Raw genomic sequence first — 24,556 nt, 5'->3', positions numbered from 1 at the left:
AATTAAAAGATTAAATAAAATTGGCCCCAAAACTGATCCCTGAGGAACTCCGCTAGTAACCTTCCTCCAACCTGACAGTTCACCTTTCAGTATGACCCGCTGTAATCTCCCCTTTAACCAGTTGCTTATCCACCTCTCAACTTTCATATTAATCCCTATCTTTTCCAATTTAATCAATAATTCCCCATGTGGTACTGTATCAAATGCCTTACTAAATTCAAGGTAGATTAGATCCACTGCATTTCCTTTATCTAAAAAATCTGTTACTTTCTCAAAAAAGGAAATCAGGTTGGTTTGGCACAATCTACCTTTTGTAAAACCATGTTGTAATTTGTCCCAATTGCCATTAGCCTCAATGTCTCTAACTACTTTCTCCTTCAAAATTTTTTCCAGGATCTTACATACTAGAGATGTCAAACTAACAGGCCTATAGTTACCCGGATCGCTTTTTTTCCCCTTTCTTAAAAATCGGAACTATATTAGTACATGGTACAACCTCTGAGTTTAGAGATGTATTAAAATTTTTTGCTAATGGAGTTGCAAGTTCATGTGCCAGTTCCTTTAATATTCTTGGATGAAGATTATCTGGGCCCCCCGATTTACTCCCATTAAGCTGTTCAAGTTTGGCTTTTACCTCGGATATGGTAATATCTACCTCCATATCTTTAGTCCCATTTGTTAAGTTACCATTATCCCTAAGCTCTTCATTAGCCTCATTAAAGACTGAAGCAAAGTATTTGTTCAAATATTGGGCTATTCCTAGATTATCCTTAACCTCCACTCCATCCTTAGTAATTAGCGGTCCTACTTCTTTTGTTTTTTTCCTATTTATATGGCTATAAAACCTTTTACTATTGGTTTTAATTCCCTTTGCAAGGTCCAACTCTACGTGACTTTTAGCCTCTCTCACTTTATCCCTACATGCTCTAACCTCAATAAGGTAGCTTTCTTTACTGATCCCTCCCATTTTCCACTCCTTATATGCTTTCTGCTTTTTCTTAATCACCTCTCTGAGATGCTTGCTCATCCAGCTTGGTCTAACACACCTGCCTATAAATTTCTTCCCTTTTCTAGGGATACAGGCTTCTGACAGCTTCTGCAACTTTAACTTAAAATAATTCCAGGTCTCCTCCACTTTAAGATCCATAATTTCTTTAGTCCAATCAACTTCCCTAACTAATTTCCTTAATTTACTAAAGTTAGCCCTTTTGAAATCAAAAACCCTAGTCTCAGATTTATTTTTGTTTATCCTTCCATTTAATTTAAACTGAATTAGCTCATGATCACTTGAGCCAAGGTTGTCTCCTACAACCATTTCATCTATGAGGTCCTCGCTACTCACCAAAACCAAATCTAAAACAGCATCCCCCCTTGTTGAAGCAAAATGCAGGACAATGTAGCACTTTAAAGACTAACAAGATGGTTTATTAGATGATGAGCTTTCGTGGGCCTGACCCACTTCCTCAGATCAAATAGTGGAAGAAAGTAGTCACAACCATATATACCAAAGGATACAATTAAAAAAAATGAACAAATATGAAAAGGACAAATCACATTGCAGAACAGAAGGGGGATGCGGGGGGGTGGGAAGGGGGAGGAAGGAAGGTAAGTGTCTGTGAATTGCTGATATTAAAGGTAGGGAGAGTGGGATGTTTGTGAGTTAATGGTATTACAGGTGATAATTGGGGAAACTGTCTTGGTAATGGGTGAGAAAGTTCAAAGTCTTGTTAAGTCCTTGTTGACAAGTGTCGAATTTTAACATGAATGACAGTTCAGAGGATTCCCTTTCAAGTGCAGATGTAAAAGGTCTTTGTAGCAGAATGCAGGTGGCTAAGTCATTTAGAGAGTGTCCTTTCTGGTTAAAGTGGCAAGAAACTGTTTTCTCTTTGTGATCTTGTCTGATATCTGTTTTGTGGGCATTAATCCTTTGGCGAAGTGTCTGAGATGTTTGTCCAATGTACATAGCAGCCAACCAACCAACCCTTGTTGGTTCAGCAACTACTTGATGAAGAAATTCATCAGCTATCACATCTAGGAAAATCTGAGCCCTATTATTATTACTAGCACTTGTTCTCCAGTCTATATGTGGAAAGTTGAAATCTCCCAGGATTACACAGTTTCTATGAGTATTTACTTCATTAAAAACATTAAAGAGGTCTCTATCCATATCCAAATTGGATCCTGGTGGTCTATAACACACTCCAAGCACTATCCCAGGGGAGGATCTGATAGTTTTCTTCCCCAATGTGATTTCTGCCCAACGGACTCTGTCTTCTCCATTCCATCACTTTTTATTTCTTTACAATCTTCCTCATCTTTGATATACAATGTGACTCTACCACCTTTATTTCTGTCTTTCCTAAACAGCACATACCCTTTAATACCTGTACTCCAGTCATGCCTAGTATTCCACCATGTTTCTGTTATTCCTATAACATCTGGTTTCACTTCCTGGACCAATAGCTCTAGTTCCTCCTTTTTGTTACCTAGGCTCCTCACATTGGTGTACAAACATCTTAATTTTTGCTGTTTGGCCTCATTCACATTCTTTACCCAATTTGGCACAGACATTATACCTCCAATATGACCTATTAGACTAGTATCCACCCCACCCTTCCTCATTCAATTTGCAGGATACAACTCAGTCTCCCTTAGGGCCTGTTCCATACTTGGGCAGGAGAGTAACACACTGCTCATAAGGGGAGAGCTCTAGGATTTTCAGGAATAACAGATACCCCTAGCCAGGACTCAGATTTGAGCTGCCACATGAGGTCACTAGGGCTGGGAGGGAAAGGATCCAGCAGAGATCTAGAGCCCTATGGGCTCTGCCCACAGAGCTCTTAGCTTGGGGCTGGACTTGTCCTGCTCTTGGGCTCAGATGCTCTACTTGAGCCAGAAGGAGGCAGGGGAATTGTCTGATCAGGAGAATGAATCCTTAGTTGGCCACTTCAGGCCCTGCCTATGCTCCATATTCCTGATCCTGACTGACTGTGCCTGGGTGCCCACAACAGCTGTCAGCCCTGCAGACAGCCAGGGCAGTGCCGGCCTGTTCCTGTGGCCAGCCAAGGTGGAGACAGGCTGGGCTTCTTCTCTGCTGCTCATAGATGCTCCTGCTGTTCAGCTCCTTCTGCAGCCTTGGTTCGACTCTGCCAGCAGCAGCAACCCTCCTTTTGTGGCCAGTCGGGCCTGCCATTTGGTGCCCCCCTGGCTTGCACAGAATCTACCAGACGCAGGGAAGGACTCTGAGTTGGTGCCTTCCTTCCAGGGGCTCAGCACAATAACACAAGGGGCCCTGCAGACACAGAGGCTGTGTCTAGAGTGGCCAGTTTTTCCCGGATAATCAGCCACTTTTCCAGAAAAACTAGCCAGCTGTCTACACTGGCCGCATGAATTTCCACAAAAGCACTGACTTCCTACTGTAAGAAATCAGTGCTTTTTGCGGAAATACTATGCTGCTCCCGTTCGGGCAAAAGTCCCTTTTGCACAAAAGTTGTGCGCAAAAGGGTCAATGGAGACAGCTGAGTTTTGTTTTGCGCAAAAAAGCCCCGATCGCGAAAATGGCAATCAGGGCTTTTTTGTGCAAAAGCGCGTCTAGATTGGCCACGGATGCTTTTCCGCAAAAAGCGTCCGTGCCAATCTAGACACTTTTCCGAAAATGCTTTTAACGGAAAACTTTTCTGTTAAAAGCATTTCCGGAAAATCATGCCAGTCTAGATGTAACCTAAGGGTGTGTCTAAACTACATGGCTCTGTCAATGGAGACATGTAGATGAGGCTGATCGGCAAAGGGAAATGAAGCCACAATTTTAACAATCACGGATTCATTTAAATTTCAATGGCTGCCCCGCTCTGCTGATCAACTGCTTGTCAGCAGATCGGGGCAGTCTAGATGCTCCCCTGTTGACAGGAAAGCCCTTTGTCGACCTCCCCGGTAAACCTCATCCCACGAGGCATAACGGGGAGGTCGACAAAGGGCTTGCTTGTCAACAGGGGAGCATCTAGACTGCCCTGATCTGCTGACAAACAGCTGATCAGCAGAGCGGGGCAGCCATTGAAATTTAAATGAAACCGCTGTGACATAGTGTGGGTACCTTGTTGGTTGCTATGCTGGGCGGTGGGCTGTGGGTGACCCCCTGGCTGCTGTCTGTAGCACAGCCCAGCAGGGTAGGGGGTGAGTTATTATGCAAGGGGCGCCGAACCTGTCTGACCAGTTACCTCCCAGGGAGTGTAACTAAAGAAGGAGAGCGAAGTCAGCCCTGGCAGGGGGGCAGGGCTGGAGGAGAGTCAAGTAGTTTCTGTTGGGGATGATGGAGGCAGCCTAGGGAAGGAACTGGAATTTAGGAGCCCAATCTCCCCCATCTCTAGGGGGGCTGAGGCATCCTAGGCCTGCCCTGTAACCCGATTACATCTATGCTGTACTGTATCCTGGAGACACAATAAACTCCCTCTATTCTACTGGCTGGTGGAGTCTGTTTGTGCCACTAAGGGGGGGCAGCAGTCGGGGAAACGCCGATGCGTCGTAACAGCTGCGATTGTTTAAATCGCGGCTTCATTTCCCTCTGCCTATCAGCCTCATCTACATGGCTCCGTCGATGGAGCCATGTAGTTTAGACGCACCCTAAGAGCAGCTGCACCCAGCCCTACAACTCTGGTACCTGCCGTTCCTGCCTGGGCCCTTCCACTGACACCTCCGGCCAAGGCACAACATGGGCATGATGGTGGGAACCACAAAGAGACCTTGGCTGTGAGAAGAGCAGCACCGCTATTATGTCACCGAACCTCCTCTCACACAGGAGCCAGGATTACTGGGGCAATGAGGGACCCTGAACCAAACCCAACCCAGCTGCTCCAGAGCCCACCCAGCTTTTGTTACACAAGGGGACAGGAATCCTCACCCAGCCAGCTCACAGCCTCGTAATTCTCCTGCATCACATCCCTGTAGAGGGCTCTCTGGCCCGGGTCCAGCAGAGCCCATTCCTCTTCAGAGAAATACACAGCCACCTCCTCGAAGATCACCGGCTCCGCCACGGACATTTCCTGTCCCTGGCTCTGCAGGCCAGGGGCTGAGCTGGAGTCAGACATGGGTGTTCTGCAGCCTGGCAGGGGGAGAAGGGGAATTGGAGACATTTCAGAAGGGGCTTTAATCCTTTCCACACCCCCATTCCACTCAGACTCTGTCCCTGGTGACACATCTGCTAGATTCTGCCATTGTGGGCAAAAGCTTTCATCTAGATATTCCATGAACAGGAGTTAGATCCCAAATCCACATTCATTTCTCTCTGTACCTGACTTGAATTACAACATTACTGCATCTGCAACAATGGGATTTAGTTCTCAGCACCCAGCGTTTCTGATAACAAGCCACATATTCATCTGCCTGAACATGGACATAGGTTAAATGCAGGCTGCTGTATTTAAAACCCTTAGTCTTCATTCATGGATTTGCAGCACAAACTTTGCTCTCTTATCTGACAAAGACAATATAAAGCCTTTTCACAACAGAGTCAGTGAAATTACCACCACCATTCAAATACTTATTAAATACGTGCGCTGAGTGTTTGCAGGATGAGATCTTAAGATTCATGGGATCAGAAGATATCCTTAATCATGAAGTCGGACCCCCTGAGTGGCACAAGCCATTACACTCAGTCCAGTTATCCAGGCACAAAGCTCCATTTCGTTTAGAGAACATGACCTATGAAGCCAGGCTTCATGAACTGGGCTTGTTTAGTTTGGAAAAAAGAAGATTAAGGGGGGACATGATAGCGGTTTTCAAATATCTAAAAGGGTGTCACAAGGAGGAAGGCGAAAATTTGTTCCTCTTGGTTTCTGAGAACAGGACAAGGAGTAATGGGCTTAAAGTGCAGCAGGGGAGGTTTAGATTGGACATTAGGAAAAAATTCCTAACTGTCAGGGTGGTCAAATATTGGAATAAATTGCCAAGGGAGGTGGTGGAATCTCCCTCTCTGGAGATATTTAAGAACAGGTTAGAGAGACATTGTCAGGGATGGTGTAGACGGAGCTTGATCCTGCCTTTAGGGCGGGGGGCTGGACTCGATGACCTCTCAAGGTCCCTTCCAGTCCTATTATTCTATGATTCCCCAAAGTGTATTTTCTAGAAAGTCCCCATGATTTGAAGACATCAAGAAATGGAGAATCCACCAGTTCTTTGCTCATTTGTTTCAGCAGCAAATCTTCTTCCCTATCAAACATTCGTGCCTCTTTTCTAGCCTGAAATAGTCTGCCTTCAGCTGTCCCTTATTGGCTCTCACTGAGCCTTATCCACACGAGAGCATGGGTGATTCAATTTGATGGGGGGCCAAATGCAAAGTGGCTGAGAGCTGCACTCTTCCATGACATTAATGCAGGAAATGCAGAGTTTGGGATGGATGCTGGGACAAAGAGGAAGTTTGGGGCAAGGATTTGGGATGCAAGACAAGATAGAGGGGTCTAAGAGGGAGTTTGGGTGAAGGAGGCAGGCTGTGATCTAGGATACTGGATTAGCCAACTATTCATTATGTAAATTAAAGTTACTTTAAATATCTAAGTGGTTGAGTGGACAAATAAGGGGCTGTGGGTTTCTGACCACAGAGAGCTCTTGCATTGATAGCTGCAGCAGGAGGACAGAGTTTGGGTATGCAGAGTGCGGGGCAGGAGTGGGGAGCAGAGATTAGGAGGGGAAGGGAGAGGTTGGGGTGTCAGAGGTAAGCTCTGAACAGGAGCCTTATCTGAGTGACTCCTGAGCAGAGGCCAAGCACCTCAGGCAGGCAGGGAGCCTGCTCGACCCTCTCACAGACTGCAGGGCCCTGTGGGTGTGTAAATACTTATGACCCAGAGGGGAAGGGGCGCAGTGCTTTGTTTCTGGCCATAAACCAGCGAATAAGATTGTTCTGGGGGTGGAAGCAATGTCTGAACCCTTTCCTCCTCCCTTCTAGGCTCACAGTTTTTTTCTGAGTGGCTTGCAGATGGAGAGTGGCATCTGTGGGCTGGATCAAATGGCTTGGTCGGGTGGATCAGACCCATGGACTGTATTTTGCCCAGGCCTGCACTAGACGCAACAGCCCTTGGGAATCCAGCAGTTTCTTGCCTTGAACTACCTGATATAGTAGAAGCCTGGCAGCTCTCAGCCTTTCACCCTATTTATTGTTTGAAACCAATCCCATATTGAAACTGAGTAGTGAAATCTGAGCCTGAAGGCGTCATTCTTTGTGTGCTTTAACTTCACCCCTTTAGCATCACAAACCCATAGACCAGTGTTTCTCCAACTATCCACAGGCCCCCATACAGTGCCCCGGGGCTCCTCACTGATCAGTGTATGTGATTTAGGTCTGCGTCCACTATGGTCGCCGTTGTTGGTAACTTTATTGAAAACCCCATGAAGATGTTTCCACTGGAATTTTTTCATCATTTAAAGCCTCTCCACCTGCACACTCACCTTGTCTGAGAGCTCCCAGGGATTTTCCTCTTGCTGTCTCCAGTGCAGAGGGCAGAGTGTCTGGTGGGGGAAGGGATAAGAGAGGTGAGATTCCAGGCTCTCCTGTTTATAACAATGTCCCTATGCTGAACTCTGCATTTCAATTGTATCAGAGACCAGACAGAGACAATCACATTGAATTGTTTCAGGAATTTAATATGAAAGTCTAAACTTTCATTTCCTCTCTCACTCGGGCACCTCCCAGCTATGGAGCCAACATCCCTGCAGCCTCACACCTGTCCCAGGAGAGAGAAGCTGTAAATGAGATTTACTCTTCTCTCCTCACCCCCTCCCACTTGGTTTCTCATTCACTTACTGCTTCTTATCATAACCTGGAGCTGTGGTGGTGGGACACATTGCCATCACAGTAACTTTGGCCATTTTGATCTCTGAATGGGAGGTTCAGAGTTTGCAGATCCCTGGATTTATCTGCAAGCAGTTGGGTCTGTTCGCTCAGTGTCTCTGCTGTCCTTAGAGTGATGGGGCCGTCATTCTCCATGTGGGAATTGAGGCAGGGGAAGGTTGGCTTCAGAGGCCAGATTCAATGATCTCAGATACTTGAACCACTTTCCTCTCATCCATCCCTTCTAGGTACCTTTGAACTGCCTCAGAGTCTCCGACAGAGCAATCGTTTTCAGGGAGAAACCTCTGACTTGTTCTTCCAGTTCAGGAGAAATCTCCTCTGGCAGCTGGAACTGCCCCATCTCACACCTGGACAGAAACAATTCAATGTGATTGTATTTCATTTACTGCTGATAAGTTCTGGCTAGTAAGTCTCAGCTCTAATAGGCCTGGAGTTAGAATTCCTGCAATTCTCCCAGGCTGAGAGCAGGGACAACATATCCCATGGCCATGAAACCTTCCCCTGAAAGGCCCCACTGCAGTTCTTCAGTTCTGGCCTGGGGAGACTGTCTGGGGGACAAAAGGGGAATTGAGTCTTCATGGCCAACTCACTCCTTGGCCTCCAGACACTGAAAGACAAGAGGTTCCCAGGTGAAAGGGTGAAGCAATCTGTCCACTAGGGACTAAAATGAGACACCAGCTCCTCCCTCCCCAGCTCCTTCCACACAGGTCTCCAAACAGCCCTCAGTTGGGACAGACTCTTGGTCCTTGCTGCCATGGGCTGACTGTGCCCAGTGCCCAGCAGCAACAAGCCCATGTTCCACACCACAGTCCTGAGGTAGCCAGTCCCCAGGGAGGGGACAGCTCCAGGAAACACTTGAGGTCAGACTGTTCCCTGAATGGGGAATCCCAGAGTCTGCTGTGAAAGGGTGAGACTCTCAGAATTCAATGCGTCAGAGATATTCGTATCTAACTTCTGCCTCTTAGAGCCCTGGGGAGATGTGGTGCTAACATCAGCTCCAAGCTCTTTCCCTGAGCTGTGCAGCGTGAGGGGAGTGAGAGCCACATACCTACTTAGGGTGCTTCTGATGTCCTAGAAAAAAAAAGACACAGAAAAGACTCTCAGCCCCATTGGACACACACACAGGGGACCTCAGGGAAGGGATTTTGCAAACATGGGAAGAGAGCCCCTGCCCTGGAGTTACACCCAGATCTGACAGCTGGACCTCAGCACTTGTGATATAGGAGCCTCCCTTCCCTGTGTGGAGAGCTGGGACCTTTCTCCCTCAGTCTCACCTGCAGGAATTCACTCGCTGGCTTCTGAGACATCCCCTCCCGCTCACTGATCCGGGAAATTTGCACAGAGAGTTTCCTGACAGTGTCAGTCTGGAGCCTCCCAATCTCCTCATCCAGCTTCTTCAGCTGGGCCAGCAGGAGTCTCTCTTGTTCCTCTAGGAACTGCTGCAGCTGCTGAAACTCAGCCACAATCATCTGCCTCTCTGCTTGGGTCCATTTCTGTATGAAAGCAGGGAAAGGGCTGGTCAGGGGCATGAATGGAGCCCAGGGCCCTTTCATGGAGAGCTGAGTGCGCAGCAGAGAGAATTTCTTGGAAAAGCCTAAAATGTGACACATTTGACTCTACTTTGTGGTTACTAGGCAGAGGTGGCTCTCCCAGCATCTCCTTTGGGCCCTGTGTCCCTCTGAAAGGGATGTTCCTATGTCTGTCATGGGCAGCAACTTTTATTATTCATGGGCTCTGGAAATTCAGACCCTGAGCAGCACGAGGCAGGACTCAGCACCAGCCTGACAGAGATAACCAGGAAGGAAAAAGAAGAAAACATGTTAGTACACCAAGTGATCAGACAGCCCTTCAGGGGGACATTCAGCTCACTTGGGGAGGATGTCTGGGAAAACCACAAAGACTGGACATTAACTCATGCACTGACATGGAAGCTCAGGGCCTGTCTACACATGGATCTCACCCAGCAATTCACCATCCAGGAGAAACACAAACAAGCCCAACATTACCAAGGCCAAACAGGAGTCTGCCTCCTAACAGCCCTCCCACGGCCAGTCCCTGCTAGTTCAAACCGCAGGCACCTACCAGATACTCCTGGCGTTTCCCTTCTGCTGTTGTTCTCCTTCTCAGCAGCTTCTCTCTCTCCTCCCTCAGAGTCTTCAAATGAGTCTCCAATTTTTCCTGAAGAAACAGATATAAGCACGAGGGCAAACCCCATTAGATGTTGAGAGCCCATTTATCTGCCTTTAAGAGAGTCCCAGTTTTGTGGATCTCTGCCTTTGTCCAGCAGGGACTCAGCCCTGGACTTGGTTGTGTCCATAGAAAAAGACACAAGAAGCGACTGAGGATGCAGCAGGACACCTACGAGGGTAGGGGAAGGATCAGTGGTGGCACCTTTATAAAGAATGATGCAGGTGGGGAATAGGGAGGTAAAAATGCTTAACAATACTAATCATGTAACTGATTACAATTTTATCAGTAAAAGGAGTTTTTTAACCTGCTGACAGGTAGGGCTGGTAGCAGAAATGGGCTCTCCTGGGCCGGGGATCTCTCGCGAGGTCTGCCGGGGGTGGCCACAAGGACTGCTGGCTAATGGGAACTCCCAGCAGCTGCAGACTGATGTTAGCTGCCAGAGGGAAGCAGGCACTGCTGGGGCAGTGGGGAGTTTAACCAGTAACTAGCACTGATAAGCATTAGCTCTTCAGTTAACCAGTTTGAACTCTTGCTACAATCCAGTTGACTCCTAGTTGTGTCTGGCATGGACCTGCACTTCCTGAAGTTCTGCTATGGGTGGACTGAAGGCGCTCGGGGCCCCACACAGCATGCAGCCCAGCAACCTTATCTAGTGCAGACAGCTGCATTGGAGTTTAACCCCTCATACAGAACCTCAGAAGTTCGGCATCTCTATTAGAAACCTTCACTCCCTGCTGGACATAGGGCTTTATCAAGGCATCTTTCCCTCCTAAACGGCCACACTTCATCACTGTTCAGTGATGCTGAGGGGCAGGGAGCAGTGTAAGTCTAACAGGGTATGGGGCTAAACTCTATCCCTGATGTGCCTGGCGACTATGAGCGACTAGGTGCTGCCCCACCTTCACTTCCCACAGTCTGTCTAACTGGACTGTGACCTGCTCAGAGAAGGAACTTTCCCTTGCTGGATGTTGTGCAGGTCTCAGCTGCCATTGCAGGTCTATAAGGCCAATGACAGATTGTTCCACCGATCAATAACAGCTTGTAACCTCCTCTTCTCCAGTCCCAAAGCAGCTCACTGATAGAGTGGCCTGTACCTCCTGTGATCTAAACCTCTCTGATTGTTAACACCTTCCCTTGTGCAAACACCCCTCCTCTTACCAGTGAGGGCGGGGTTTCAGGATTCACAGCCCCAGAGAAACATTTCACACATCGGGTATCTTGACGTAAGTTGCCACAAAGCCAGAGCATTTACTTTTTACAGCATCTCTTGTAGGCTTTACTGAGCTGTGTCACAATGGTGCCCAGTAACTGTTAGTGAAATAATGCTGTAATTAAAACACACTGGACATTAACTCTGTACCTTGTACTCCTGGGCAGCTTCCTGTATGGGCACCACCGTGTGAGCCTGGGATCTGTCATACACCACACAGATGGGAGTTTGATTCTCTTCACAGAACCACTTCAGAGCCTCCTGGTGCTCCCCGTACACCCCATCAAATCTTGCTCTCTCTGCTGCCTGGAAACTCAGTGGCTTGGGTAGTTCCATCACATTTGCCAGCTGCCAGTTAGGTCGGAGGGGTCCCTGCTGCTCAGTGTCTCTGCCCTGAGGGCTGAGGGGGGCCTGGCAGGAATTGTGCCCACACTCCAGAGTGACAGGGGCTGTGAAATCCTCCAGACAGATGGGATGCGGCGCTTCCTCCCAGACACTTTCCACGGGGCTTTCTGCAGCCATGGCTGCCTCTGGGCTGGGGGACTGGGGCAGTGTCACTTCCCTGACCTCAGCAATAAAGGGGCAGGTCCAGGGATGTGAGGCACCAGCACTGAGGATTAAAAAAAAAAATAATCAAAATTAAAAAACGAAAAAGCCCCAAAAGCTTCGCTCAACCCCCACCGCCAGGGCCTCCCCTGGGCCCCTCATTCACTTGCCCCAGCCAGACCCCCGTCTCTGCGCCCCTCAGGGCAGGGCCCCTCCTCACCCTGTGTTAATATCTCCGCCCCCCGCACACTCTGCAGACCCCTCGCAGCCCCTCTGTGCACCCCCGGTCCGCCCTGAGCCCGGCGGGAGAATCAGGAAGCCCGATGGAGGGACGGCGGGGGGGGGGGGGGGCGATGCCTAACGCCGCCTCCCCCCGTCGCTCACGCCGGGCCGCCCCCTCCGCGCTGGGCTAACCCCGCAGCAAGTAACGGCGCCAACGGCTCCTCACAACGGGTCCTGCCTCAGTGCGCGCGGCGCGTGACGTTAGTGCGGATGCCGGGCAATGAACAAGGGCTGAGCGGGGCGGGGACGCACTAAAATCCGGCTGCGGGGTGTAGAATGGAGCGGGCGCGGTCAGACCGCGCATGCGCAGCGGGCTAGTGACTCCGCTCAGAGTCCCGCGCCCGGGGTTTAGCTCAGCCCGCGAGCTGCCCGGCCACGCCCCCAACGCCGCGGGGCCCCACGTGGCTTCCGCGTCTGGGAGCCAGGCCGGGGCGAGATTCTCCAGGCCCCGGGGCAGCCGCTCCCCGCGTGTCTGTGCCGAGAGCAGCTCCCCTGGGGCGGGCACCGGCTCTGCGGGGGGAGCCTCCCGCGGGACAGCGGAGCGGCCCCGAACCAGCTGCTGCGCTGGGGGCCCGGAGGGGGGAGGGTCCAGAGCCCCGCGCTGGGGCCAAGGGCGCTGCAGATTGCGAGCCCGCGCTGCGAACGGGCTGCGGGTCCCCCCCGCACAGACCGACCCGGGCAGAGAGGATCGCGCGGCGCTTGGGGGGGGGTAGGAGTGGGGATCGGGAGAATCGAGCGCAAGGGAACGTGCCGCCTCTGCAAAGGGAACTTGTATCCCCCTAATTTCCCCCTCCAACCTCCCTCTCCCGAGGTGTCCCCCCCGCAGTCTCGTTCCCTTGTAGCGGCCCCCGCCGCAGTGCAACCCCTGCCCCTCCCCCCGCCTCCTCCTGCGCCCCCAGCACGCCCCGTGGCAGCCACTGGCTCCCGCAGGAGCCCAACGGACCCCGCCCCCCACTGTGGTCCCTTGGGCTCTTGCTCTCGCTCCGACTGACAAAGGTTCCCCGGGCTGTCACGCTCCAGTGAAGCAAAATTGCCCCCTCCCCACCGTGGCCGCGTCATCAGTGACGTAAAATGCTCCGCCCTTTGCTCTCCCGCCTGGTGACGGGAATTCCCCGGCCCCGCTGTCCCGCCGGGAGTGACTGGGCCGCCCAGAGCCGCCGAGCGCGGGGGCCAGGGACTCGGAAGGGGGCGGGGCCGGGGCTCCACCAACCAATGAGAGCGCGGTGGCTCAGTGACGCGCCTGCCCCCACCTCTGGCGCGAGACACGGACACGCCTCTCGGGCCAGTGGGACGGGAGCGCGCGGACTCGGCGGGGCCCGGGCCGCAGAACGTGTCACCTGAACGTTCCACCCAGGCCCAGGAGGAGCCGGGCTGCTTGAGAACTTCCTGTCCTTGTGGGGCCTCGGCTTGGCCTGTGGAGAGTCACAGCCACAGTTTGTGGTTTAATAATAAAGATTTTCCTGTTTGAATCTCAGTGTCTGTCACTGAATAAAAACCAGGACTGTGCAGCACTTTAAAGACTAACAAGATGGTTTATTAGATGATGAGCTTTTGTGGGCCAGACCCACTTCCTCAGATCAAATAGTGGAAGAAAATAGTCACAACCATATATACCAAAGGACACAATTTAAAAAAAATGGGACTACCTATAGATAACCACCTAACCTCAAGATGATTCTTACCAACATGCACAGGACATACCACACTAATACCAACCCTGGTACCTTCCCTTGCAACAAACCCCGTTGCCAGCTTTGTCCACATATTCACTCTGCTGATACCATTATTGAACCTAACCAAGTGAGTTATAAGATCAAGAACACATATTCCTGCGCATCCAGAAATATAATTTATGCTATCATGTGCCAAAAGTGTCCGTCTGCTATGTACGCTGGACAAACATCTCAGACACTTCGCCAAAGGATCAATGCCCAAAACAGATATTAGACAGGATCACAAAGAAAAAACAGTTTCTTGCCATTTCAACCAGAAAGGACACTGTCTCAACGACTTAATTACCTGCATCCTGCTTCAAAAGCCTTTTAAATCTGCACTTGAAAGGGAATCCTCTTAACTGTCATTCATGCTAAAATTTGACACTCTATGCGTGGGTCTCAACAAAGACACTAACTATTTTACCCATTACAAAGATAGCTTCCCCAATTATCACCTCTAATACCATTAGCTCAAAGACATTTACCTTTCCCCACCTCTAATACCATTAGCTCACAGACATTTACCTTCCCCCCCCCCCCGCATCCCCCTTCTGTTCTGAAATGTGATTTGTCCTTTTCATATGTGTTCATTTTTTAAAATTGTATCCTTTAGTATATATGGTTGTGACTATTTTCTTCCACTATTTGATCTGAGGAAGTGGGTCTGGCCCACAAAAGCTCATTATCTAATAAACCATCTTATTAGTCTTTAAAGTGCTACATAGTCCTGTATTTTGTTTCAGCTACACCAGTCTAACACGGCTACATTTCTATCACTATGTCACTGAATAGTTATTGTCTGAGCCGAGTATTGCCTGCCCCTCCCCCTAGCATTTCCCACCGCTGTGAAAATCGAGCATGGTAAAACTGCAACTGGGAGCATGTAACTAGATCCATATAAATACTCAACTGTTACTTTATCTGTCAACATCAGACATCAAACAATGAATTCTGCACAAGATTCACTCTCGCTCCTTATTGGCACAGTTCTGGGAACTGAGCAGCCCAGCCTGGTGGATTCTGGGGAACATGTGATGCCCCAGAGACTCGCCACACCAGATCAGAGGTAGGTGCTAGAGCCAGAGTGTGGGACATTGATCACCAAAGCCTCAGGGCTGGGATGTCTCCTGCTGGCTCTTCCCCTTCCAGGAAATAGCCTGAGTCAGCTCCACAGAGGAGAACAGCCCATTGTTGCTGGAGGCAGGTAGAGCCTGAGCGCAGGAAATCGAAACTGATCCTCTTCCCCAGCCCAGAGGGAGCCATGGCCGCAGTGAGCACTGTGGAAAGTCTCAGAATCAAAGTGACTTGTCCTGTTTGCCTGGAGTATTTCACGGATCCGGTGGTCACAGCCTGTGGGCACAATTTCTGTCGCGCCTGCCTCAGCCAGTGCTGGGAGGGACCCGGCCCAACTAACCTCTGCCCACAGTGCAGGGACCCTGTGCAGCAAGGACCTCTCCCGCCCAACAGGCAGCTGGCGAACGTGGTGGAACTAGTCAAACAGCTCAGTTTGCAGGTAATGAAGGGAGCGGGCATGGGCAGGATGTGTGGGGAGCACCAGGAAGTGCTGAAGCTGTTCTGTGAGGAGGATCAAGCCCCATCTGTGTAGTCTGCAGAGAGTCCTGGGGGCAGCAAGCGCACACGGTGCTGCCCATCTTCTGGGGAATTACTCTGAGTTTGAGTCACTGACTAATTTCCCTGACTGTTCTATGGCCCAGTGCGACTCACCAACCAGCTGAAGCCTGCCTGGCTCAGGAGAGGGTGGGACAAAAGAAATGCTCTGGTGGGGGGGGGGGGGGGGGGGAACGGCGGGCCAAATTCCAAGTCTTTAAAGACACCTGATGTGAGAAACTTCTCTGAGATGCTCAGCGGAATCCTTCTGAAACCAGCCCTCTAGGGGGGAAATGAGAGCCTGTTACTGAATGGGAGGGATATGGATCAGTGGCAGGCTGGCTATGGGAATGTGCTGTCTTCAGACTGGAGAAGGGAGGTTACAAGCTGCTGTTGTTGTTACAAATGTGATGACTAGAATTTAATGTTATTACTTGTGTTTGCATCACAGTATCCCTTACAGGCCCCACATGAGATCCAGGCTCTGCACAAAACAAAACCAGGGACAATCCCTGCCCTGAGCTGTTTACAGTCTAGATAGACAAACGTTGGGAAGGAAAACTGAGGTACAAAGCAGGGGGAGAGGGGGTGAAAGAGAGGAAGAAAGGTGAATGAGCTAGGAGGTTAGTAGCTGATGTCAGTCTAGAACTATCCCCCCAATTTTTCCAGGTACATTTTATGATCCTAACCAATAGGCCATGCTGCCACCTCAGGTGCAGGGTTGAAACATATTTATTAGGAGAGAAAGATGCCCAGTAAGTTGAGGCAGTTTCCCACTGGGATGCTGAACTCCTGGACTGTGTCTAGACTGAAAAACTTGCCTGCTGTCTACATTGGCTGCTTGAATTTCTGCAAAAGCACTGACGATCTCATGTAAGATTGTCAGTGCATTTGCGGAAAAACTATGCTGCTCTTGTTCAGGCAAAAGTCTTTTTCCGAAAGACTTTTGCGCAAAAGGTCCAATGTAGACAGCAGAGATTTCCTTTCCGCAAAAAAGCCCGATCACGAAAATGGCAATCAGGGCTTTTTTGCGGAAAAGCGCATCTAGATTGGCCACGGACGCTTTTTCGCAAAAAGTGCTTTTGTGGAAAAGCATCCTGCCAATCTAGATGCTCTTTTCCAAAAATGCTTTTAACGGAAAACTTTTCCGTTAAAAGCATTTCCGGAAAATCATGCCAGTGTAGACGTAGCCTGTGTGGGACCATGAGCACCTTGAGTCCACCTTCAACAGGGTTCCAGGCAGCGCAGGACCGTGCTGGGATCTGACTCGGTTGGAGCAAAACTACCCCCAGGCTGGAGCTGCCCGGTGCCAGTCTGACCTGTGCCAGGCAGCCTTTGGGAATCTCCCAGAATGCACTGCTGCCAGGAGCTGTACCAGGCACTGCGGCAGTGGGTACCTGCCCCGAGGGTATTACCACTGCAGGGCAACACTGGGGCAAACCCCAGCCACCCTGAACAGAAATCAGTGTGTTTAATTAAGGGAATTACTGACCCATCCCCAGAGCACAGGACATGCCCACGCCTGTCTGCTGGGCCTCCCCCACCTGCATTGGTCAGCCTCTGTGGGCCTGTCCCTGCCTCTGTCAGACCATCCCCACCTACATCATTCTGTGTGGAGGTGCCACCCCCTCCTGCCCCCACCCTCACAGGTGTCCTGCTGCAGCCTCAGTCTCCTCAGCTAAGGCTACACTGTAGCCTTCTTCTGGAAAAACTTATACAACTGAAGCACAGTGTGGAATATCGCTGTGCTTCATTTGCATAATTAATTAGCATCCGCTTTTGCACAAGAGGCTTTTGCGCAAAAAGGAGCTGTGTAGATAGCAGATAGAGGCAGCAAAGTGCGGGGGGGGGGGGGGGAAAGGGGGACTTAAAAGCAGCAGAGATGCACAGCTAGGCCTGGTTTGAAACACCAAGGCAGCGTTCAAAGGGGCAGCACTGCTGAGCTCATCCCTGGCTCGGTGTTTCAAAGTGGCAGTGCTGCATAGCTGATTCCAGGCTCAGCTGAGCATCGCTGCGCATGTGGAGCCCGGGGTCAGCTGAGGACTCCTCAGCTGATCTCGGGTTCTACGTGGCATTTCAAAGCAGCAGTGCAGCATGGAGCAGAGGACTCTGACTCCCGCTGGGGACTCTTGTGTATTTCAAAGCTGGCACCCACCTGCAGCCCGGAGTCAGCGGGACTTCCCACCTGCCCTGGGCTGCATGCGGAGTTCTGCATTCCTCTTCTGAAATGTACTAGAACCGCAGCGGGAGCTCTTTTACATTTAACAGGAGGAATGCAGGAGTGCCTATCAACTAATCGAGTGGTCGATGGAAATTCCATCGACTACTCAACTAGACAATTAACCACTAGTTAACCACTAGTTAGCATCCTGAGTTTCTCCATGATCTTGGTGGTCCTTGTGGACAGGCCCTGAACTTCCATGGCAGGGGATAAGTTAATGTCCAGCCCTGGTGGCTTTCCCAGAAATCCTCCGCCAGCGGAAACATGGAAACATCTCTTTCAGAGGGATACAGGGGCCAAAGGGGAAACCGAGACGCCTCAGCCTAGTACCCATAGGGTGGAGCCAAGTGTCAGAAATCTGTTGGTTTGCTAAGTTCTCCCTGCTGCGCACTCAGCTCCTCATGAAAGGGCCCCGGGCTCCATCCATGTCCCCGACCAGCCCGTTCCCTGTTTTCACACAGAAACAGACACAAGTCGAGAGGCAGAAGATTGTGGCCGAGTTTCAGCAGTTGCCGCAGTTCCTGGGGAAACAAAAGCGACTCCTGCTGGCCCAGCTGGAGAAGCTGGACGAGGAGACTGGGAGGCTCCAGACTGACACTGAACTGGAAGAACAAGTCAGGTGTTTCTCCCAGAAAACCACTGTGCTGTCAGAGACTCTGAGGGAGTTCACAGGTACCTAGAAGGAATTGGGGAGGGGAGAGTCAATAAAGCATCTGAGGGGAAACAGTGATCTACAGAAACGCCCCTCTGTTCAATTAGCTGTTTTAACTCAACTGCTAATTCAAATCCTGGGAGATCGACAGCAGCAGCCTCGATCTTCTCTGCAGTGTAGACATGCCCCAAAGCTACTTCTAGACTGCCATGATTTTCCGGAAATGCTTTTAACAGAAAAGTTTTCTGTTAAAAGCATTTTTGGAAAAGAGTGTCTAGATTGGCACGGATGCTTTTCCTCAAGAGCACTTTTTGCAGAAAAGTGTCTGTGGCCAATCTAGATGCGCTTTTCCGCAAAAAAGCCCCGATCACCATTTTTGAGATTGGGGCTTTTTTGTGCAAAACAAATCTGAGCTGTCTACAGAAAGTTTTGCGCAAAAGGGACTTTTGCCTGAATGAGAGCAGCACGTTATTTCCGCAAAAAGCACTGATTTCTTACAGTAGGAAGTCAGTGCTTTTGCGGAAATTCAAGCGGCCAGTGTAAACAGCTGGCAAGTTTTTCCAGAAATAGGCTAATTTTCCGGAAAAACTGGCGAGTCTAGACACAGCCCAAGTGTGTGTCTGCTATAATGAAAACCCAGGTCTGTGTGTTAGTATTGGGGATGTTGTGCACAATATGGACTTGTGAAATCTCACCTCTCTTACTCCTTCCCCCACCAGACAAGCTGCCCTCTGTCCTGGAAGGAGGAGGAGGGAACTTCCTGGGAGCTTTCAGACAGGGTGAGGTTTTAAATGGAGACTGAAAACACCTTCCTGAGCTTGTAGCTCAAGTCACCAACCAAACCCCCAGCGACCATGACAGGCAGAGCCCCAAACCTGGCCACTGAGCGGTGAGGAGCCCCAGGGGCGGTGGATCAGAAGGACAAGGGGGCATGTCCTTTAAGAAATGGGATGGTTGGACTCCTCCACACATTTTAATATTGGCACAGTTTGCGGGCAGGGGACTTTGCAGGCAGGGGCTGCGCTTCGTGTCGGGGCAGCTGATCAGCGCAGCCCCTCCTTGGGCACCAGCCTCTGCCCTGTGCTGGCCCCTCCCAGAGACCCCACCCCAGATCCTCTTCCCCAGAGGCCCTGCCCCCGGCCAGGCCAGAAGCCAGAGCTGGGCTTCCCCCATTGAGCCCGGCTGCCCTGAAGAGCCCTGGACCCTCCACTGCCCTGGGGGTGACTAATGCCCAGGCCCTGCTCTCTGGGGTGAGGCGGCTCTTCCCCCGCGCTGCTCCCTCCCTTCTGTGCCCTGGGCAGGGGGTGGAGGCTGCAGCAGGGGAGGGAGTTTCCCTCTGGGGGGTTAAAGCTGGTACCTGCCTCCTCTGTCCCCCTCCCCCACTGGACCCTCCTGCTCTAGGCCTGGCCCTGGGGATGGAGCAGCCCGAGCTGGGGGCAGGAGGCTGCAGCCTCTGCACACAAATGAGAAGCTAATGAAGCGGGTCCCATTGCCCAGGCTGAGGCCCAGTGACAGCTCGGCTTAGTCTCAGGCTAGGTCTTCACTACATTTTTTTTTCTTCAAAAAAGGTATGGAAACTGTGCTCTGCAATTTGTGCACATTTTTCCGATTGTTTTTTTGGAAAATGTTTTTCTGAAATTTGGCCTCCTACACGGAATGAAATGAGGAATGCAGGTCTTCCAAGAGAATGCATCTGCTCTTCCAACAAAAGTGTCAGAAGAGCAGACCTGTTTTCTGGATGCATCAGAGATAGAAAAACTCCATAGTCTAGACATAGCCTAGGGACCCACGTCAGAGGCAACTCCCTGGGGCCCAGGCCTGTCCCAGATACAACAGGGCTGCTGGGGAGGGTGAGAAATGGCCCCCGCTGCCCCCAGGGCTGAGCTCTGCCCCTCACACCCTGATTCTCTCTCCCCAGCAATGGTGACTCTGGATCCAGACACGGCAAATCCTGACCTCGTCCTGTCTGAGGATTGGAAAAGTGTGAAATGGGAACGTACATGTCAGCCACTGCTCGACAACCCGGAGAGATTTGACTCTGTGTACTGTGTGCTAGGTTGTGAGGGGTTCACCTTGGGGAGACATTGCTGGGAGGTGGAGTCTGGGGATAGGAAAGATTGGGCTGTGGGGGTGGCCAGAGAGTCTGTAATCAGGAAGGGACGGATCAGTCGTAGCCCTGAGGGGGGGATCTGGGCTGTACAGTGGTGGGGGGGTTTCTTCCAGGCTCTCACTGACCCTGAGGTGACCCCACTGCAACTGAGCACTCCCCACAGGATCCGGGTTTGTCTGGACTGTGACCGGGGGCAGGTGACTTTTATCGATGCTGATGCTGAGGCCCCAATCTTCACTTTCCCGCCGGGCTCCCTCCCTGAGGAGAGAATCCGACCGTGGTTCTGGGTGGGGTTTAAATCCCAGCTCTGACTGTCCCTGAGATCAGCCTCTCTAGGCCTCACGCCGCCCAGTCTCTAGAACCTTGGAGTCCCATCTGCCTAGCCCCTGCTCCTCATCTCTATGACGTATGGAAGCTGCTCCCCTCCATCCCTGCAAGAGAAGACCCCCTCGGGCTCCAGGAGGAGCAGAGGAGCAAAGGTGGGGGCTGGGCAGGGGCAGAACTAACAGCCGGGCGGGGGACAGGCAGAGGTTGTAACAAGATGATTTTTCGGTAGCCGTATTGGAAAGCCTGTAGCTATTTGGTAGGTCTAGACTACCGCCTTCTTCTGCAGCCAGACTGAAGAGCAGCAGCCATTAGTTGTAAAGCCAGGAACCACATGCTCACATTCTGTCTAAATTTTATGCTATTACCAATAGTTGTGGTTGTGGAATCCTCATTCTATGATTCTTGTGCTCACTTTCCTATTGTTTGTCTGTGTGGCATCTGTCTGGTTTGTATCGGTTTCTTTGTGCTATATAGTTAATTTTGCTAGGTGAAAATCAACCAAGGTGGTAGAGTGTGATTGGTTAGGCAATTCTGTTACCATATGTTATTATTGGTTAGTAAAATTATACTAAAATAATTGGTTAAGGTGAGCAGGACTCAGATTTCACTATATAAACTGGGGTCCAAGAAGGAGACAAGCAAGTAAAAGTAATAGAAGCAAAAGGACAGAAGAAGAAAGGGAAAAAGCAAGAAAAGCAAAAGGGAAACAAGAACAGAGAGGAACACCCAGAAGAAGGGGGAAGACCTGGAAGACGAATTCCCCTCCAAGATATGGCGTCTAAGATGCGGTGGGCAAACATTTTTTGCTTTGGGCCACATCTGAAGGGCTGTGGCCTCAAGCAGAAGGGTCAAGATACTTCCCTGCTTCCCCATCCACAGACTATGATTGGTCTGGAGGTGGGGGAGAGCATAAAGTCTTTGTCCCCCCACAGAGGTTCCCCTAGGGGCCCATTTCCCGGTTCGGGAGGAGACTTCACACACGCTCCCTTCTGCCCCCAGGCCAATCAGGGCTTGGGGGCAGGGGAGCATGCAAAGACTCCTCCCATCCTGCCAGGAGCATGTGGTGCTTCTAAGCGCTGCACGCTCCTGACATGGGGAGGAAACTTCATGTGCTTCCCCCATCCCCAAGTCCTGATTGGCCTGGGGGCGGGGGAGTGGCAGGGACTCTGTGGGCCGAATCAACCCACTTGGTGGGCTGTATCTGGCCCACAGGGGCCCTTTTGCCCACCCCAACCTAAGACCAGAACTGCCAGGATTCTGCTGCACGACCGCGACATGTAGCAGCTAAGATCCAGAGTGACTGACCTTGCCTGGCCAACAGGGGAAGTCTGCCTGCCTGACACTGTATTCTGCTTGCTTGAGAATTGTCAATAAATAGAGGATAAGGATATTATTCTGTAAGGCTCTTTCAGTGGCAAAAGATCCTGCAAATCCGCAGGAAGTTCCACCCGTCACCCTGAGTGGGTGTGTAAATAAACAGGGTTGCACCTTTATCACATTATTGGATTTTAAGGGGAGCAGCCAGATCACTGCTGCGCCCACAGCGGGGTATTTGCCCCAAAGTCTGTACAAAGGGGGCCATGTGAGGTGTCAAATAAAAGCTTCTGTTTTACTGAGTCTATGTGTGCTCTTCATGTGCTTGTATGATCTCTGTATGCGGAGTTATGAATATGCTCTCTGTGCTGGTATTGGGCCTGGACTGCCTGTCATGAGGAAGGAATGACCAATGAATGATGATGCTAACTAGCACAACCGTAAGCACAATGGCTCTCAAGATGCCCAATACACACCTGAGGAATGCATCTGGGAACATGCAAACCAGCCAGGGCATAATGGATGCCAGTATGTGAAACAGACAGCTGGCAGTATGTGTTGTAGATATAGATCTTGTTGTTATAGTAACTGAGTTAGGTCACTTGGCCTTGTTCTAGTTAGTTCTGTGCTCTGCAATAAAATGGACACTAGCAACTACTCAAGCTCTCTGTATTTCCACTGATCTTAGTTTCAGTTTGCACTGTGTAGCTGTCAGTTCTTACCCCCACCTTCCAGAACAGCCAAAAAAATGTTTGTTTTCTTACATTGACTTCTACTTTTTTGTTCCTGGAGGCAGCACAGGTATCCTACCCTTGTTGCCACTTGTTATGTTGTGTGGAGTTTCACAGAATAGGAAGAAATCAGTGGAAATACAGAGAACTTGAGTAGGTGCTAGTGTTAGTAATTGCCTATGGAAATACAGCTCACAAGTGGCCCTTTCAAGAAAGGTGCCTCAGAAAGTTGCAGGGATGTCTCTGCAGGTGCCAAGGGCTCTTCTCTGACAGGGCCACTAGCGACTCACTGTGATGTGGGCTGGCTAGTCCAGCTGGTTTGAGGTTTGGTCAAGGTGGCTGGCAGTCGACATGGCGCACTGAGACCCAGGGGAAACCAGCAGCTGGAATCTCTTGCTGCCAGCATCTTGCTACCCAGCTTCTGCCCAGTCAGCAGCAGCCACAGCCCCTTTCGACCACTGGATCAGCAGGGAAAGGGAGGCAGGAATGGGGCCACGCCATTCCGCTCACAGCGCACATCATATCCTGCACGTGCAGGCTGCCTGCACACAGTATCCCAGCCTGCACATGCTAACAGCCGGCCGCTGAGCCCAGGGAGTGGCTCCGGCAGCGGTGAGGGCTTCACATTTTCCTAGGTTCTCCTGGGATACAGAAGAGGCCTCCCCTGGCCACCCATGGAACTGCTGGTTCAGGAAAAGGCTGATTGGGGAGGAGCATTGGGAAGAAGGAAACCACAAGCCTGGAGCAGGTACAGAGGCTGCTGTGACTGGCACAGCAGGGCTCTGACTGAAATTGCCAGAATTTCTTGCACCAAAGACCCCTACAGCTACAATGGCCATTAGAGCTTTCTTGCACAATGTGCTCTTTATAAGGAGATAAACCAACTCATAGTGTAGCAGGAAATGAAACCAGTTTCCTGCTTGAGTAAGAATGTAGATATATATTTCACTTGTGAAAGGGTCAAGCAGGCAAGTAGGAAGTGTAACCCGCCTATTGTTAAGCAAGTGAATAAATGTAACAAACAACTGTAACCTCAGAGTCAGCAGGTTTGCATAGTGCAGCTAACCTTATTTGGAGATAAACCTGACTTCCAAGGATATTAGAAGCAAAATAAGGTAACCAATCATGTTAAGGCACATAAACCAGGAAGGATGTTAACCCTATAAGACCCCTTGCTTACCTGATGCTAGGGGTCGGCTTTGCTTTGAGCACTGGGCTCCTTAGCCGAACCTTGCTTGCAAGCAATAAAATTGAGTTGGACCCAGCCTGAAAGTGTGACTCTCTTCTGTGGGCAAATTAGACTAGCCTCCAGGGGACGAACCTTGCAAATTTATGCAACAATAGAGCAGAACAGTACCTTGAACCATCCCTGGCAGATTTGCCCCAGACTCCTAGGTAATCCCCTCTTGGGTTGAGCTCACAGCTGTGGGTTTAGGAGGCCAATGCTCAAACCACTGACCTATTCCTCCCTTTTGGGCCAAAGCACATGGCCGTGTGGATGTGCTCTTGAGCAAGAGCAGTTCTTGGGCCAGAAGTCTGCAGTGTAGATGAGGTCTAAAGTTGTTCAATGTGCCCCAGGCCTGGAATTGTGCTGCAGCTGCCTCCCTCGCTACTGTCGCTGGCTCCGTGTGCACTGGCTTTCTGTATGGGTGCTGGCAGGGGGTGGGAGGTGGCGGGTACCGATGGGTAATGGGTGCCAAGGCACATACAGAGAAGCCAGAGCCTGCATCTCTGCAAGTGACCTCACTGTGCACACCTCAGCCAAGGAGTTAGTAACAGAATTTTTCTCCACATTTATGTACTGGAGAAGAGT

At 50.6% G+C, this 24,556-nt stretch overlaps 2 protein-coding genes across 9 annotated transcripts in view; one reads left to right on the top strand and one right to left on the bottom strand.

Moving 5' to 3' along the window:
- LOC142821483 (uncharacterized) overlaps positions 1-13,216 on the bottom strand; it is a 94,977-nt gene extending 81,761 nt beyond the window's left edge. For 2 of the 8 annotated variants that reach the window (XM_075912493.1, XM_075912494.1), the window contains exons 1-8: positions 13,111-13,216; positions 11,388-11,847; positions 9,920-10,015; positions 9,112-9,330; positions 8,886-8,908; positions 8,069-8,184; positions 7,435-7,494; positions 4,895-5,095 (exon numbers count right to left, since the gene is read on the bottom strand). In XM_075912493.1, coding sequence (XP_075768608.1) covers positions 4,895-5,095; positions 7,435-7,494; positions 8,069-8,184; positions 8,886-8,908; positions 9,112-9,330; positions 9,920-10,015; positions 11,388-11,847; positions 13,111-13,124 — 1,189 coding nt within the window. In that variant the 5' untranslated portion in view covers positions 13,125-13,216. The other 6 variants (XM_075912485.1, XM_075912486.1, XM_075912489.1 and 3 more) reach the window with 5 other exon arrangements.
- Positions 13,217-14,490: 1,274 nt separating this feature from the next.
- Positions 14,491-22,315, top strand: LOC102451063 (zinc finger protein RFP-like). The gene is made up of 4 exons (XM_075912646.1): positions 14,491-15,293; positions 18,071-18,281; positions 18,981-19,040; positions 20,180-22,315. The coding sequence occupies exons 1-4, from the start codon at positions 15,042-15,044 to the stop codon at positions 20,680-20,682; spliced, it is 1,026 nt and encodes a 341-aa protein (XP_075768761.1). The 5' UTR covers positions 14,491-15,041; the 3' UTR covers positions 20,683-22,315.
- The last annotated feature ends 2,241 nt before the right edge of the window (positions 22,316-24,556 follow it).

Source organism: Pelodiscus sinensis, chromosome 31 (assembly GCF_049634645.1).
Source record: "Pelodiscus sinensis isolate JC-2024 chromosome 31, ASM4963464v1, whole genome shotgun sequence".
NCBI lineage: Eukaryota > Metazoa > Chordata > Testudines > Trionychidae > Pelodiscus > Pelodiscus sinensis.
This window is presented reverse-complemented; position numbering and strand designations above follow the sequence as displayed.